General features: G+C 64.1%; 2 protein-coding genes across 3 annotated transcripts in view; both read right to left on the bottom strand.

Moving 5' to 3' along the window:
• SNED1 (sushi, nidogen and EGF like domains 1) overlaps window positions 1-5,826 on the bottom strand; it is a 73,276-nt gene extending 67,450 nt beyond the window's left edge. For both annotated transcript variants that reach the window (XM_043462203.1, XM_043462204.1), the window contains exon 1: window positions 5,249-5,826. In XM_043462203.1, coding sequence (XP_043318138.1) covers window positions 5,249-5,461 — 213 coding nt within the window. In that variant the 5' untranslated portion in view covers window positions 5,462-5,826. The remainder of the gene's footprint in view (window positions 1-5,248) is intronic.
• A 3,308-nt stretch (window positions 5,827-9,134) lies between these two features.
• Window positions 9,135-13,301, bottom strand: LOC122437331. Its single transcript, XM_043462202.1, has 2 exons — window positions 11,869-13,301; window positions 9,135-11,820 (listed from the first exon to the last, which is right to left on the bottom strand). The coding sequence occupies exons 1-2, from the start codon at window positions 12,647-12,649 to the stop codon at window positions 11,678-11,680; spliced, it is 924 nt and encodes a 307-aa protein (XP_043318137.1). The 5' UTR covers window positions 12,650-13,301; the 3' UTR covers window positions 9,135-11,677.
• Between the last annotated feature and the right edge of the window lie 3,171 nt (window positions 13,302-16,472).

Here is a 16,472-nt window from a genome sequence, read left to right as displayed (position 1 = left end):
GTCTGGCTCCAGACCCAGACCCTGGAGCAGCTCAGAGGACAGCGTGCCCCTCCTGTGGCCCTGGACTCAGCCCCTGGCACTCAGACGGAGTCCTGGGGCTGGGAGCAGAGCACTGCTTCACACACAGTGGACGTTTCGTGAAAGACATGGCCAGTTTGTAGAGGACTAGTTACAGACCCTGAGGTGCTGAGGCTGGGCCCCCTGCGCAGGAGGTATGGGGGTTGTCCAGCTGGGCAGCCGCCCAGTCTCAGAGCTACAGGAGCGGTGTCCTCTCGCTTCTTCTGTCCCGGGGCCTGCCCACTGCCCCCACACCATCGTCAGCTGGACCACAGGTGCCCTGTGTGGCCTGGAAGCTGGGGGACCAGAAGCAGTGCCCTCCAGGCTGACTCAGTTCAGGCGATGAGCCCCCTTCACCCCAGAGGAGGGTGTGGATGAGGAACTTGTTGTATGAAAAGGAAAGAACAAGAGACCTGGACAAAGGTGTGTGTAAGCTGGATGTGCACTAGAGCATCCCAGGAAACAGTGAGGCCACCCACACAGTCCACAGCTTGTAACTGGTTAAAAGAATTACTGTCAGTGGTGCTAGTGGTAACAATCCTGTCTGCCAGTGCAGGAGACATAAGAGACGTGGGTTTGATCCCTGGGTTGGGAAGACCCCCTGGAGGAGGGCATGGCAACCCACTCTAGTATTTTTGCCTGGAGAATTCCATGGACAGAGGAGCCTGGGGGCCTACAGTCTATAGGGTCGCAAAGAGCTGTAACTTAGCACTCATAGCCACAGGATGGAATATTATACTGTCAGCAGAAGCAGGTTTTCACAGCAAATTTAAGGCACTGGAAAATGCTCATGGTGTAACACTAAAAGAAGTGTGCAGAATGGGAACTTGTATGATAGGCAGCCCCAAATACATTTGACAACACATCAGGAGGGATTTTGCCAAAACACTTAGTGTGCTTGTTTCGGAATGATGGAATTGGGGTGTATTGTCCCGAAGATGAGAAGATGAACAACCGACATTTACAAGGCTGCTTCTAGGAGCTAACTCTCCTCCAAGGCTGGGCGAGCACCGTGAACAAACGCGGCAAAGGTTATTTTAAAACTGAAAATTAACACTGCGGCTGGTTTGTGTCCCCTCCTTGACTCAGCGCTGGGGCTGTATCAAGGTTTCGAGATGAACACATAAAAGTGAATCAGCGACAAGTCCGTAGTGAGTGAATGGTGGGTTTTCTGGGGCGCAGTGTGGCCAGCTGGCTGCTTCTAGCATCACAGACCCCGGGAGCTGGGACAGGGCCACCTGTGCTCTCCCCAGCCAGGCAGGCTTGCCTCCCAGTGAGGGTGGCGAGGTATGTGCCCAGGGCTCTGGGGTTCTCATGGGAAGGCCTTCCGCAGGGGAACGAGGTGTCTGGTAGAAAGTCAGACTTATAGGAAACCTACAAGACACGCCTCACACTTTGGATCCACACTCAGCAAACGCTAGGATTCTGCCCTGCCTGCTTGGCCGTGTTCTCTCTCCTGCTGCACAGACAGGTGTTTCCTGAACCATGAAAGGCGCTTGCAGCAGTGATGGCCTTCACCCCATGAAGCCGATGGTGTGTCCATCCCCCTGCAAGGACGTTCCCTGCTGAGGACACGCACGGCGACCCAGCGCTGGGCACGCAGAGTGTCCTCCGTTTACACGCCACATCGTGTGTTTACTCACGTCGGTGTAAACCCACCGACTTCTCCTTCCTTAACGGACTCAAGTCTGTCACTCCCGCTGTTTTAACGCCCCACTTGTCCCCTGTGGCCGCCGAGAGCCCCCGGCCGACAGCCTCTGTGCCCTGTCACCGCGTCCTGATCATCCGTGGGTCACGCGCCTCCTTTCTGGAGCGAGATTTCCCAGATTAGTTTCCATCTTTTCCTGCAGGTGTCTGGGAGCTGGGATCCGGGCGCTGGGCCTGTGAGTGGCCAGGGGGTCATGGCTGCCTGCACTCCCCTCAGTGCACTGATGTCCCCACACACCTCCATGCACGCCCCCGTCACAGTGTGCAAAGACAAACGCGTGTGTGCAGTGGCCCTCTGGCGGTCCTGGTGCAGAGTGGAGTCACCAGGCCGTCCCAGGACGCTCGCTCCTTCGACCCCTGCCTGCTTCCCATCCTCCCCAGGCACCAGCAAGAAGGGAGCACGGGCAGGGGCCCGGCCGGGACCCTCCCTGCCCACCAGGGGCTCATGCGTTTCAAAGCAGAGCTCGGCTGCCAGCCCTGCCTCTGTCTCACTGGTTTCATCCAGGGGTCAGGGTGGCTCTTGCAGATGTTTGGTGGGCAGACGCCGTGACAGGACCAGGTGGATGCCTGCACCAGCAGGACAGGCCTGCAGAGCCGGGGGACCAAGCTCTCAGCGGAAGCCCCTCCCCTGGGTGGGTGGTCTGGGGGAGGCTGGGTGGGACTGCGCCCCAGGTGGGGCTGCCAGCGGGCCAGCAGATGCCAGGTGTGGAGCCAGCCGTTCCTGGGGCACCAGCCAGGGCACAGGCCAGGTTGACGGCCAGCAGGACTTGCCTGGGGCTCACAGGGCTCACTGCCCGCCTCACCCACATGCTCCAGTTCCCACCCAGGGTTGGCCCCCGGGGACTGGCACCGGGGTGCCCCAGAGACCAGGACGGGGAAGACCTGTGTTCAGTAGTCAAGGGGGTCACAGCTCCACGGGTGAGCGGCCAGCAGGGGCTGGAAGAGCTTCTGGGGGGTGGGCGGGGGGCACACCAAGGGGGGGTGTACCACCTCGGGCATCACCCCCAACAGCTCAGTCTTAGAGACATGGCCACAGACCCCACATCCAACATCTCAGCCAGCGCACCCTGGTAGCAGACTGTGGGCCCTCCCAGGGTGCCCAGCACCTTCACGGACGCTGCCCGCCTGGCACTCCCTCCTGGGGGAAGGAAAAGAATTGCTGCCTGAGGTGCCATTGGGTGCCTGATGCCAGATGAGACAAGATGTCCCTCTGCGGCCTTCAGGGGGCTGCACCTGGTGGCTTCTACAGGGGCGCGGGGCCTCCGGCCGCCACCGGGCCCTCTGCCGGCACCTTGGCCCTCACGCCGCCTTGGTGGAGCCTGCCCCTCGGCCAGGCTGGCAGGCCACGGCACGGCTGCTTGTCCAGCTCCTGGCGAGGAGGGCTCCCCTCCGCGGGGTGGGTGCCACCACCATGCCTGCCGGCAGTGCTGGCCTGGTCTGTGTTGAGAAGGGACTCTCGACAGTTCTCAGAGCCTGACAACTACCGCCTACAGCTGCTGTGGCAAGATGAGGGGGCTTTCTAGAAGGGGGCCACTCAGCATGCAGCAGCACTGGGTCCATTTCTCAGCAGAAAGCCAGGTCAGCTTTCTGGGCAGCATCAGGGGCTGGGACCTGCCTTCACCCACCCATGCGTCCTCCCACTCCACAAACTGGCTCTTTGCGGAGCACTGGCTGGGGATGAGGGGGCAGAGGCCAGGGGGCGGGGCCCAGCCCTGGAGGGCTCTCCCTCAGCCCCGTGCAGCACCTGGCCTGGGGGCTGGCCGCTGCCAGGCTGGACAAGGATCACAGCTGGGGGCTGACCGGGAGAGGTCCTCTCGGAGGCAGCAGTCTGACCTACTTGCTTCGGAATAAACCCCTTCGCTTCCTGTCCCTTCCCTTCTCTGCCCTCAGTTCTAACCCTCTGCCCCACTCCCTGCTTAGTCACGGGGCGCGGGCAGTTATTTCAGGCATGGTGTCCTCGAGAATCCGACTGTCTTCCCCGCTGAGCGGAGACATCATGAAGCGGGCTCTCTGTCCCCACGGCGGGTGTTGGGTCACGTCAGTTTTGGGAGAGAGCGCCTCTGGAGACACGTATTTTTTTATGAACCACAGTGCTGGTTTCTCGTGAACCCACGGGTCTTGCTAGCAGAGCTCTCCCCTTCAGAGCCCTTTCTCCCAGGTGTTCTGGTAGGGGTGGTGTTTTTGGTGAGGCGGTTAAGAGGGTCAACTGTTTTAATCATGTTTTCACCTGTGACTTGGAGCGAGACAGCTGAGCCTGGCCGGCGTGCTCAAGGAGCACTTGGACAGAATGCTCTGGAAAGAGGGTGCCAGCATGGGTTTTCCCACTTCTAGGGTGTGCGGGCCTCCCTGGCTCCCAGAGACCCAGAGCCCAGCTCTGCCCGCCCACGCCGTACTTCCGGAAGTCAGCCCGGCCCCTCTGTCCAAGGCAGGGCCCAGAGGGACGTTCAGTGAGTGGCCCCGAGAGAATGGCTGTCCCCTCCCACCCGCAGCGTCGGAGCGCCAAGGCGGGAGAGGAAGAGGGGATGTGGGCTGAGCTGGGGTCAAGAGGGGCGGTGCTGATGGGGGTGAGTGACGGGGCGGGGAGCTGATGATGGGGGTGAGTGACAGGGGACTGGCGGTGGAGGGGGTGCTGGAAGGGGCGGGCGGGTGCCGGGGAGGGAGGTTACAGGACTTCAGCCCCACCCAGCACTTTTCCAGCCAGGATTTGGGGGACAGTGGGGCGCCGGTGCATGGCCCCCTGAGTGAATGCTCGATGCAGATGCAGCCGTGAGGCACAACATTTCATTTCTTCGGTGGCCTGGGCCCCCGCCCGCCCCCCCGCCCCCCCAACGGAGGTGCTGTTCTTGTCTCTAGCCGCCCCCACTCTCCTGCGCTCCCTCCGGGCATCTGGTGTAAAGGTCCGGGCTTGAGTGGTCCCTCAGGCCCAAGAGAGGGACCGGGGGCTCAAAAAGGACCAGCCTGCCAGGTTCCCCACAGCGCCCCTGAAGGTCCCGGCAGGCCCCAGCCTTGGGGCAGTGGGCCTCAGGTGCCAAGCGCGCGCGGGGCCCGTGTGGTCCTCAGAGGGGCTGGGACCTTGGCAGCCAAGCGAGGAGCTGAAAGGGGGGCGCGCCCCACTGGGAAATGCAGTATCCACCGGCCAGCTGCCGCAGCGCTGTCGGTGAAGGACGCAGGACGGCCGACGGCCCACGCTGAGCAGGGTCGGCCCGCGACCCCAGCCCCAGGCGGGCGGGCGGGCAGGGAAAGGGGCAGCGGCGGGGCCCAGGTGGCCGGCCGGAGCTCGCATCCCCGCCCCGCCCGCCGATCCCTCGGCCGCTGTCCGGCCTTGGCCGCCGGAGGAGGAAGCGCTGTCCTCACTCCACCTCTGGCCGCCGCGGTGCCAAGTTGCTGGCTGCGGCGGGAGTCGGGGCGGCGGGAGTCGGGGCGGCGGGCAGCGGCCGGGGCGCAGCGCCCTCCCTGGCGCCCCCCGCGGGCTCGGGTTACTCACGTAGAGGCCGGAGTGCTCGGCTCCGAAGAACGGGAAGGGCACGGAGAGTGGCCGAAGCCCAGAGCCGCCGTCGTCCTGCTTGGGGGTGACCGCGTCGCCGCGCTCCGCGCCGAACGGGTAGAAGTCGGCTAGGGCCACCGCGCCGCGCGCCCCGCGCGCCCCGAGCCCCAGGGCCGCGGCCAAGAGCAGCGCCCAGGTGGCGCCGCGCGGCATCGCCGGGGGTCGGCGGGCGGGGACGGAGCGGGGACACACACAGCGGGGACGCGAGCCGGACACAGCGGGGACGGAGCGGGGACGGGGAGGGACGGAGCGGGGACCCAGCGAAGACACAGCGGGGACAGAGAGGCGACGAGGCGGGGACGCAGGGAGACGGAACGGGGCTTTGCGGTCAGCGCGGGCCGGAGCGAGGCCGCGGTGGGGAGTGACCCGCAGGGCCGGGCGGGCGTGCGTGCAGCGCGGCCGCGCCGTAGGTAGGTGGACTCCCGGGTCGCGCCCGCCCTGCCAAGCCGCGCTCGGGTCGCCTCTTTCGGAGGAAAGCGCCGGGCGGGACCGCGCTGGAGGCTGGACCCGCCCCTGTGGCCGCGATTTAAATATCCAGCCGGGCGGTCATTTGGGCCTGGGCGGGGCCGGGGCCGGGCCATGCAAATTAGGCGGCTCTTAAAGCGTCAGGCCGGGCAGCGGGCCCAGCCCTCGCCCAGCGCCCCCAGAGCGGCCCACCCCTTCCTCCTCCGTGGGTCCCCTGCCGCCCGCGTGGGGCCAGCCCAGAGGAAGCGCCTTGTCCACAAAGCGGTCCTGGAACAGACCCTCAGGCCTGCATGAGTTACTGGGCCCGGGGCGTAGGTTTCCCCCGGGGTGGCCTTTTCAGGCCCCTGCCCCCCAGGAGACCTGGCCACACTCCTGCCAGAGTGCAGGGGATCAGGGGCCGCCCTGACTGGCAGCGCCTGCATGGGCTCCTCCGGAGGCAGCCAGAGGCTGGCCTCATGCTCCACCATGCGCCCCAGCCCTGAGGCTTGCCATCCGGTTTTATGAGCGGAGGACCTGGCCTGGGCGAATGCAGGGCATGAAGAGAAGTTTCCACCCTGCGTGGCCTCGTCAGGAGAATCCTGGTGGAGGTGGTTTAGGGACCTAAGGAAACGTCACAGCAGGGGAGTCCGGGGTGAAACCTGGGGAGAGCAGCCCTCTTCCAGGGTGGCTGGTCCACACTGGCCTGTGGGCAGGGGCAGGACCTGGAGGGCCCACAGCTGCGATTCTGTCTCCAGTCTGTGGCCACCCTGGCCCTCCTCCCGCCGCCAGGCCCACTGCCCTGAGAATCAGACCCTGAGTATTTGTTCCCACGGGACATCTGTGGCCCCGGCTCAGGGCCCAAGCACAGCACCGCCCCCCTCCCCGCTGGCGGGCGCTGGTGTGGGCTGATGCGTGACCACGAGCCAAGCCCGGGGCCCCTGAAGACCAGGGTGCGCGGCTCAGAGATGAGCAGAGAGCAGCAGGGGCAGCAGCTCTCACTGGCTGGGCCGTTTTACACTTGGCTTCGCGCTTCTCTGTCTTTTCTCAAATGTCTTCAATAAGCATGCATTGCTTTGCAATCAGAGCAAGACACACTAAATGTGACTTTTAAGAGCTAGTGGAGGGGTCCTGTGTGTGTGAGCGTATGACTGGGGGTCACAGGTTTACACATCACCCCTGTGTTGCTCGTGCCCTCCAGGCTGGTATCAGGGCCAGGTGCCGAGTTTCAGGAGGCTCCCACTGTTGAGGCTGACCCCCTACTGGCACCACCCTGAGAGGGACCGTCCCTCCAGTGCCACTGTAGCCCCACCCTGCTCAGCTGTGTGAGGGCCGGCTCTGGGTCAGGCTCCTGCCTTGGAGATCCGCAGGGCAGCAGGACAACTGTGGCTCCAAGAAAGGAAGGATGAGAAAGGTTAACGCTGCCCATGTTTGTGGGAGAAATTCAGAGATGACATCTAACTGCAGGATCTGCCCTGGGAACAGATTTCCAATTTCACACGGCTCTCAGCGGGAGCCGGGGGTGGGGGAACGCTCGTGTGTACACACACGCACACATATACCAGCACACACACACACTGGCACAAATACACACACACACACATGCACGCCAGCACACACACATGTATACACACATGCACACACACATGCATCCCAGCACACACACACATACCATCAAACACACACATACATACACATGCGCACCCCAGCACACACTCCCCCCCCACATGCTTGCACACACACATGTATGCCAGCACACACATCCACATACACACGTGCACGCATCCCAGCACACCCACACACACACACATATACACACACACATACACACTGACACACACACTTATACAGACACACACACATGCACCCTGGCACACACACAGACACACAAGCACACACACACCCTACACACCCCACACACACATGTGCACACACACCCACATACACACACACACCCCGGCACACATGGGCATTTCCATGAACCTCTCCCTGGCACTCCGTAGGCTCAAATGCAGCGTGGGGAGGTGGGGGAAGCCCAGAGCCCAGCAGCAGAGAGGTCATGGCCAAGGTCAGGGGAGGGGTGTGGCAGCCTCGCCCTCCTTGGACGGAAGGAGGGTCGCTCCTGAGCCTCACTGGCGAAGGCCGGGAAGGGGCAGGACACGGCCGCCACAGGGTCGCTGGACGGCAGAGGGGCCAGAAGGCTGGTCCCTGTGGTGGGAGCCCAGGAGGACGTGCTTTTTCAATGTGGGCTTTCGGTGGGAACCGGGCAGCATCTGCCAGCTGTGGGTTCGGAGCCCAGCGGAAAGCCCGCTCCTGTTTGTTTCCTCAGGGAGGGCTGGTGGCCCCGCCCTGACAGGGAGGCGGGGCAGAACTTCTCAGCCGGTACCAGCCGGGTGGGGGACGTCCAGGCTGAGCTTCAACCCCTGCTGGACCTGCCCACCTCCTGCAGGGGCTGCATGGGGAGCCCCTCCCCCCACTGCACTTCCTGCTCTGGGGGGGAGGCCGGGGACCCTAGCAAAGGCTCACTTCCGGGCTAAGTTTTGGGTTCACCTGGGCGCCTATGGGGGGGCAGGCCACACATAGTGGTGCTCAGCAGATGCGCCCAGGAAGCACTGTTTCTCCAGGGTCGGTGGGAGCAGCTGGCCCAGACGGGGTCTCCACCCACCTCCCAAGGCAGTCCTCTCCACACGTTGTTAGACGCCCAGGCCTGGGCCGCCCTGGAGAGCTGGTGCGCCCGGTCTGGGTGGGGCCAGCGGCAGGCAGACCCCCGCAAGGCTGTGCTTCCCAGGCACAGGCCTGCTGACCCTCCAGGGCCCTCGCCCTGGGCCGTGTGTAGTCCCTTTTGGGAGACTGGGAGTTAACAGGAGGCTCCACCATGCTGGGCATTACATTTCAAACACAGACCTACACACACACACTCCACAGGCGAAAAAGAGAAAAAAAAAATCTTTTTTCCAGGTGCTAAAAATATTATCAGGAAATACTTTTTAGCAATGTGCTGTTTCAGGTTCCCCTCTGTACTCAAGGGTGCCTTTGTCTTTGCCACAGAAAGTCCACATTTATCAAAACCAAAATCGTTTTATCAAGCAGGCCCGTGTTTTGCGACCGGGAAACCTGAGCCTCCCCAACAGGCCTGTGACATTTTAATTTAGGGCCTGAGTGTGTGTGCAATTTAGATGGGGAGCCCCAAGCCGGATTCAGGACACCCCAGGACCCCGTGCCGGCCAAGATGGGGCGTGTTCCCCCACTGGAACCTGGCCAGGCGGGCTGGTCCCTGCAGGGCGGGGGCAGGGGCCCCAGCAGGGCTGCTAGTGGCAGAAGCTGGGGGGCTGCATCCCCAACTCTCTCTCCTTCTCCCCAGAGCCATGGGGCTTCCACATAGGTGACACCGCAGGGAGACCCTTACCTGCTCCAGGAATGAGGTCAGGAGCTCACAGAGCCTGGAGGGCAGGCAGGGTCCCGCTCCTGGGGAGGCCCGCCGGGTGTGGTCACGACACTGAAAGCCTGGCTGGGGCAGCTGGTGCATGGGGCACAGCTGGGGGCCTGGGTCCCGGGTGCACGGCCATCATGGGTGCGGTGACCATCAGACTTTCCCACAGAAGCTACGCGCTCACCACTGGCAATGTTTAAGAAAAGTTTACTTCCATTAGAAAAATCCTTTTACCTAAACATACAACTTTACGTTGAAAAGTAAGAATAGTGTCTCCTACAACTTTATGTTGAACAAGTAAAAATAGTGTCTCCTCCATTGGTTGAACTTTCACTGAAATATAACGAATCCTAGAGGGTCCCAGGCACATAAGGTCTCCCGGGAGCAGCCAGGCAAGGCGGGTCCAGGAATCACCAGAACGTCGGTCCAATCCCAGGTGGCTCGCAGGTCAGTGCTGAGAGATCTCTCCGACCCCTCCTGCATCTGGGCTATGTTCCTCTGTCATCCGTGGGTGTCCACTGAGCACCTCCTCTGCACAGGGAGCTTTGGTCCCAGATGTGTGACACCGAGTGGCCAGGCCCGCAGAGAGGAGAGCGTCGACGCCGACTCCAGTCTCTGGCTGCCCACTCCTTCCTCTCCACCCGCTGCCCCCCGGGCCCCTTCTCCACAGGGAGTGGACTGCCGCGTCCCCGAGTGTCACACACTGTCTCATGGCCTTCTCCTCCTGTCTGTACGATGCTCTCCAGTGGTCGCCTGGGCGGCAGTGTCTCTGGGTTGCTCTTTGTTCTCTAACCGGCCGCTGCAGCTGGTGGCCGTCTGGGTGCGTCTACCACCACTAACGCCTTGTTTGCCTGGAGCATCGCTGCTAGTGGGTCACCACACTCTTCACTGCACTCCGGGAGTTGGTGATGGACAGGGAAGCCTGGCGTGCTGCAGTCCATGGGGTTGCAAAGAGTGGGACACGACTGAGTGACTGAACTAAACTGAACACTCTTCCCCTCTGAGCCTGGACCGAACTTCAGAATCCTTCTCAACACAGCCACCAATAATCGGACAGACCTGACAGGTGGAATGGAGCGTGTTTGGGACCTCTCTCTAGACACTGCTTTTGCACAGTTTACAACATACGGCCACCCCATGACTAAGTTCCACCCGAGAGGAGGCTCTGGCGGGACAGCCTGTGGTACAGGCTGGGTCTGTGTTGCAGCAGACAGATGGCTGGTGTCACACGCTTGGGCCACAGCTCACATGATGGGGGTGGGGGGGCTCTGCCAGCTTCAGCCCTCTCACCCGCCGGGAGCCCGGACAGGGTGCGGCTGGCACCTGTGCTCGAGGAATGTCCTGGGCTAGCTGGCGCCCACAGATGTTGTCAACATGTCACTTACAAAACCAGAGGCTGTTTGGAGCGGAACTAGATCACCCTGACCCGTGTTCATGGGAAAAGAGAAAAATGCTAACAGGTGAACCGCCCCAGCCTAAGATGGCTGCCTCAGTCTCCGTGGCAACCAGGGCTGGATTCCCGCAGGAATTTTCCCAGCGTTTATGGGCTGGGAAATCGGGTGGTTCTCTAACAACTCTAACTTTTACACCCCAATGCCTCTCACGGCCAGGGAGTCACGGGGACCGGACTCTGAGTCACTTCCAGCCACCTGCCACCGTGACGGCCCCGCAGTTCCTGGAGTCGGAGTCGGGCCGCCTCTGGGCGCGGGGAGGTGGTGGCTGGGCCTTGCAGGACATTATGTTTTTGGCTCCAGTTGGTGGAAATGTTCTCCACGTGTTTCCCTGTGTTTACAGAGCTGAGGGCACGGAATGCAGCCCGCGGGGCGGAAGTTGGCCTGCCGGGGCCTGGCCCGGTCAGCACACCCGCCCGGTGCCAGGTCGGACGCGGGCCACAGGGAGGCCCCCATGCAGCTGGGTGGGGGGGTGCGTCATAGAGCAGGGCCCAGAGCTCAGTCCACGCCCGCCAGAGAGAGCCTGGGGTCCTGAGGGCCGCAGGAGCTTGGAGGTCAAGGGTCAGAGGGCGCTGCTGACTCCAGGGCGCCCCTCGAGCTCGGGGCCCCGCTGAGCAGTGGTTCTGCTGCCTGCTGGTCAGGGCTGGAGCAGCCCGGCCACCTGGGCTTGGGAGCCGGCTTCACTTCTTGGCCCGGAAGGCCCGGCGGAGGCAGGCTCGCCGCCACCGCACGTCCCGGTCCAGCGGCTCCCTCCGGCCGGCCACCTGGGGACAGGCAGGAGCTCAGGAGGGCGGGCGGGCCTCGTGGCTGAGCACCGTGACCGGAAGGACTGGGAGGCCATGCTCCCCCACTCCTGGAGAGGGGTGTGCCTGCAGAGAGACTCCAGGCAGACGGGCAGACGTACCAGCAGCCCACGGGTGCTCGGTCCTACCTGTGATCATGGCCACCACCACCACGTCTTCGGGACTGAGGTGACCACCCACCCCAGCAGCTGGGGAACCGAACCCACGTGGCCTGGAGGGACACTGTCGGGGGGCACAGGCTTTACTATGTGTCTGGGCCCTCAGGTTCCTTGTCTGGGAAATTGGGGTTTTGACCAGGTGGCTCCCTGGTATCTGAGAGCTTGGAGCCCATGGGGCAGCCCCAGTCAGCATGTGTGTGTGCGTGCGTGTGCGTGCGTGTGCATGTTTGTGTGCACACATGCGTGTGCACATACATGTGTATGTGTGTGCATGCATGTGTGCATGTGCGTGTGCGTGCATGTGTGGGGGGCAGAGTTACATGCTCAAGGCTCTGTCCTGCTTTGTGCCCACCCCGTCCCCTGCACACACTGCTGACCTGTCCCCGACTCTGGAGCTGCCACGGTGCACTGTGCCAGGCGCGTCTGGACACTTCACACCCAGCGACCTCTGACTCCGGGACTGTCCCCACCCCTCCTGATAGGGGACGACGGCGGCACGGAGACGGCAGTGACCTGCCTCCGCCCCTCAGTGAGTGTGGGGTGACGGGAGGACAGAGTGGGGGCCCCGGGGTGGCCTGGAGGACCTCAGGTTGAGGCTGGGCGGGCACAGGCCCCACCTTCCCTGTGCACCCCTGCCAGCCCACCTGCCCCTCCAGCACCCTTGCCTGCCGCTGGTGGGCCCTCTCTCGGGACGCTGGGCCCTGTGCAGGTGCTCGGTCTCCGCAGCCTGGGGTCGCTGGTGCCAGATGGCCAGCTCCTGGAGCTGCTGGGTGTACTCCAGCTCTGCCATGTGGACCTGGGGGAAACCCCAGGTGCCTCACTGCCCACCCCGGGCTGGGCTGCATAGAGGCCCAGGGCATCCAGGTGGCTCCGCTGCCCTCTGTGGGGGTCCAGGCCCTCGCCTGGACCGGCAGGTGGGCTCGGGGTTTTGTACACACGTTTGACCTCTGGGCCTTGTCTGGGCTGGAATCCCACCCACAGGCCTCCAAAGGAAGCCTTGCATCTGCTTTAATGGTGTTCTCCTCTCCACTTGGCTGGACTGTGGGTCCCACAGGCATCACGAGCTGAGGCTTGGCCCTCCCCTACTTGCCAATGCCCTGTCTGGTGACAGGGGGGCTGTCAGTGGGGAAAGGGCAGGCTCCCCCAATACACACGGAGCAACCCCCAGACCTGCCTGCAGGCCTACCTGACCTGTGTCTCCCACACTGCCCCCTCTTCTGGCCCATGCACTGGCTTACAGGTCCTTGACTGTCCCCCCAACTCCCGCAGGGCCCATGGAACCCTGAGACTGAGGGGTCTCCCTGGCGGAGCCCCTTGCTGTCTGGGGCTTTGTCTCCGCACTGTTCTGTACTGGAGAGATCCAGCCTGTCTGTCCCATGTGTGAACTCACACACGAGACAGACCCAGCTTCCGGGACCCACACCCACCTCGACACTCAGCCCCCGGGCCCACTGTGCCCATAGTCTGCCTGCCTGGAAACTGCCCTCGTTGGGCACAGCCCTTCCTGGCCCCACCCCCGCCACGCCCCACAGAGAGGCACGCAAGAGCTGGGGTAGATGCTCGGTCATGAAGGAACGGGAGGTCTTTGCGGGAAGGTTGAGGGGCTCCTTTTGCCCCCGTGGGGATGGTCCCTTTGGAGGAAGCAGCTGGAACCTAGGCCCCGAGCAGGACCCGCCTCCACTACTCCGGCTCTGGGCCGGGTGGGGCAGTGGTCAGGGGCCGCCCGGCCGGTCCCTGCTTCTGAGCCCCCTCGACCCGCCCCTCCCCCCCACCCCCACCGCCACCCCCCCTCCTCCCGTCCTCAGACTGGACAAGCCTGGCCTCTGGGGGCCCTGGGACAAGGCAGGCGGGTCTGGAGGGCAGAGGGCCGGGGGCCGTGCTGCAGCAGCAAAGGGTCCTTTCTTCTTCAGGACTGAGGGAAGCCAAGAGTCCCCCTCCGCTGCAAAAGGAAGTCCTGTTTCTTTAAAACTCCAGTTACACTCCTGGATGCGCATGTTAAAAAGAGGAGAGAAAAGTGAAATCCAAAATAAATAAACGGCTGCATCCGGGTTTCCCCTCCTGAGACACCAGTAAAGGGTTTATGGGCTTCGGGCCCCTCACAGCTGACCTCCTGGAACTCATTAGCTGCTCCTCCCCTCCCCCCGGGCTCCGGGGCTGCTGCCCGGGGCGGTGCCATCTGGGCCCCCCGGCCCCCCCAGGCCGCCCACCCTGAGCGGCCACAGAGCCCTCGACTTCCCCAGCTCAGCACCGGGTCCTGCTGACCGGGCCCGGCTGGCCAACCCTCTTCTGCGGGACGGCAAGTGGCCTTGTGTGGACAGGCCGGCTGCTGGCTTTCGGTGACCGTCCTGATCTGCTGGCCCCTGAGCCTCCATCCCGACCCCAATTCTGTCCCTAGGGTCCCCACCTCCCACTGCCGCCCTACTGGCCCGTCCCTCTGGAACGCCCTCCTGCCTCCGAGCCCACCTCAGCTGGACAGCGTGCCCCGGGTGGCCGGGGAAGGCCCAGAACATGTGTCCACGCGCGCCTGGGGACACACGAGCGGGGCAGATGTCCTCCTGGAGGCTCCAGGCCCAGCAGCGCCCTGCCGGTGGGGCCTCTCTCTGTCCTCCCTTGGGGCTCGAGGGCCAGTCTGCTCCGGAGCCCACCCTCCTCGTCAGCAGGGGGGCACAGGCAGTCATCAGCCCCTGCGGGGACCCCCGCTGCCCCTGGTTCTGCTCATGGACACCCTATCCTGCCCTGCTGTGATGGCGGCTCTGCCTCTCCTCCCACCCTGAGCCAGCCCCCCTCACTCCGTGTTCCTGTCCACATGGCCCCCACCCCATCTTTGTCCTTCCAAGTCTAAGAGCCTCGGGCACGGTCAGCTTCTCACTCATCCCAGTGGCCGCAACTACATGCTGATTCGGCCAAGCCTGGCCTCTGTGTGCCTGGGTGCTTCTGCCCTTGGCCCAGGATACCCAGACAAGCCCCTCCACAGCGTGGAACCGGTCTGTGCAGGACCCCGCGGGGCAAGCGGCCCCTGACAAGCTCAGGAATCCACCGGGCCTGTGGGGGCCCCCACAAAGTCCAGGGGTTGAGCCATGTAACACTGGACCCTATGCCCCCCTCTGAGAGGCCCTGGCTGGACACCATCACCTGGACCTTCATGAGGGACAAACCCTCCCTTCTCTGCCCAGGGCCAGCGCAGCGACAGGGGGCAGTGGCTGCACCCGGTCATCGGTGCCCACACTTCCGGGCACCAGGGCGGCAGGACACACCCCTCCAGGGGGCTCGGGTTCCAGGGGTGGGCGGCGTGCCAGGGCCACACAGCTGCAGGCAGCACCGGCGCTTCTGCCGCGGGAACCACGTGGGATGGGGGGTGATTGCCATGACTGCGGAGCTTCCCCGCGGACAGCAAAGGTAGGGCTGGGGTCACACTGCAGAGGGGCGGGGAGGCCCACGGGGGACCTGCCAGCCCTGGGCTGATGCTGAGCTTGACGGTAGGCGGACAGGCCCGGGGCAGGCGTAGCCCCCACTGGCGGGTTGAGAAAAGGAAGCCCATCCAAGCCCGTGCCTCCCCCGACCCAGCCCCTGCACTCCTCATTCCCTGTCTCCCCACCCCCACCTCTCCAGAGACCCCCGCCTCCACCCCACTCCCCCCAATTTCCGGGGCCGCGCCCGGCGCGCCGCGAGCTCCCCCTGCAGGCGGGCCGCCCGGGGCGCAGCGCGGCCGCCCCTCCCGCAAGACGCTCCTGTACGCGCCGCGCACCGCGCTCTCCCTGCCGCCGGGCCGAGCGCCTGGACTGAGCGCAGGCACCGCGTGCACCAGGCGCTCTGGCCTGAGGCTGGGCCCCTGGCCCGGCTCATGATCCTCCCTGAAGCTGCATGTCCTCTGTCCACCCTCCGTCCTCGTCGGGGCGCCCGCAGTGGAGCAGCCAACCTCAGGCTCCTGACTCCCCGCGCGCCCCTCCCGCCTGGGTTTACCCCGCTGTCTCCTGGGGGCTGGATGCCTGATGCCAGCCCCCAGCATCTCCCTGGATGTCCCATCACACCGAGGGAATAATTCCGAAGGAAGGCAGGACCGTGCCCCCTGGGGCCCCTCCCCTTCCGCAGGGGCTCCCGAGTACCCTCAGGCTTTGGGCCCCTGCATTCCAGGCAGGCGAGTGGCTCCTCCAGAGCCCCTTGCTCGGGTGGGGAGAGTTATAGAAGCAGGTCTTATTGGCCTGGTGTGGGCAAAGGCACTTCCCCACTGCGGTCAGAATGGCCTCGGAAGACGCGCCTGTCGTCCCTGCCCCGCTCCCAGCCCTTGGACTAAAGACCCCAATAGCCCTCAGAAGCTCGCAGGGCCTGTGGGGCTCGGCCCCATGCCCACCACGTGTGGCCCGTTTCCTCGGGGCTCGCCGCGTGCTCCGGGGACACTGGGGCTTCCTCCTCAGCCTGAGCCTGGTGCTGCCCAGTGCGTTCCTAGCCTGACAGCCCAGGGCCACGAGCCCCCCGCCCCCCACCCGGCTTGGAGCCTTGGTGAGAGGCGATGGCGCCCTGTGTCCGGGGCTGGAGATGGCGCAGTGGGCCCGGGCCTCTGGGAACGCATGGTGTCCTATTGTGGGTGGCTGAGCCGGAAGGCCGAGGTGAGGGGCCGAGGGAGGCGAACTGGGCTCCCCGAGATTGTTCACAGGGAGCCCGCGGTGGCTCGGGCTGGGAGCGGGTGGCAAATGGACTTTAGAGCAGAGAGAAAGAGGAGACACAGCGCCGGGAGGCTCAGCGAGCTGGCGCAGGTCGGGAGCAACAGGTGGGCCCCTTGTGCGGGATGCTCCAGAGGCCGGGAATCAGGCCCCAAAGGACTCTCTGGACGGGACCAGGTTGCTGGTGGTCTGTGTGTGTGAGGCGGCGGAGGTTGGGGCGCTG

The sequence above is a fragment of the Cervus canadensis genome, chromosome 2, assembly GCF_019320065.1.
Source record: "Cervus canadensis isolate Bull #8, Minnesota chromosome 2, ASM1932006v1, whole genome shotgun sequence".
In the NCBI taxonomy this organism is placed as follows: Eukaryota; Metazoa; Chordata; class Mammalia; order Artiodactyla; family Cervidae; genus Cervus; species Cervus canadensis.
Note: the sequence above shows the minus strand (reverse complement) of the source record. Positions and strands in the feature narration are given on the sequence as shown.

Excerpts from the sequence above, each read along its gene's own strand:
- LOC122437331 (XM_043462202.1), bottom strand. The coding sequence starts at position 12,649 with ATGCCTGTGGGACCCACAGTCCAGCCAAGTGGAGAGGAGAACACCATT. Across the intron at positions 11,821-11,868 it reads ACGCACACGCACATGCACAC|AAACATGCACACGCACGCAC; the intron begins ATGCATGCACAC and ends ATGTGTGCACAC.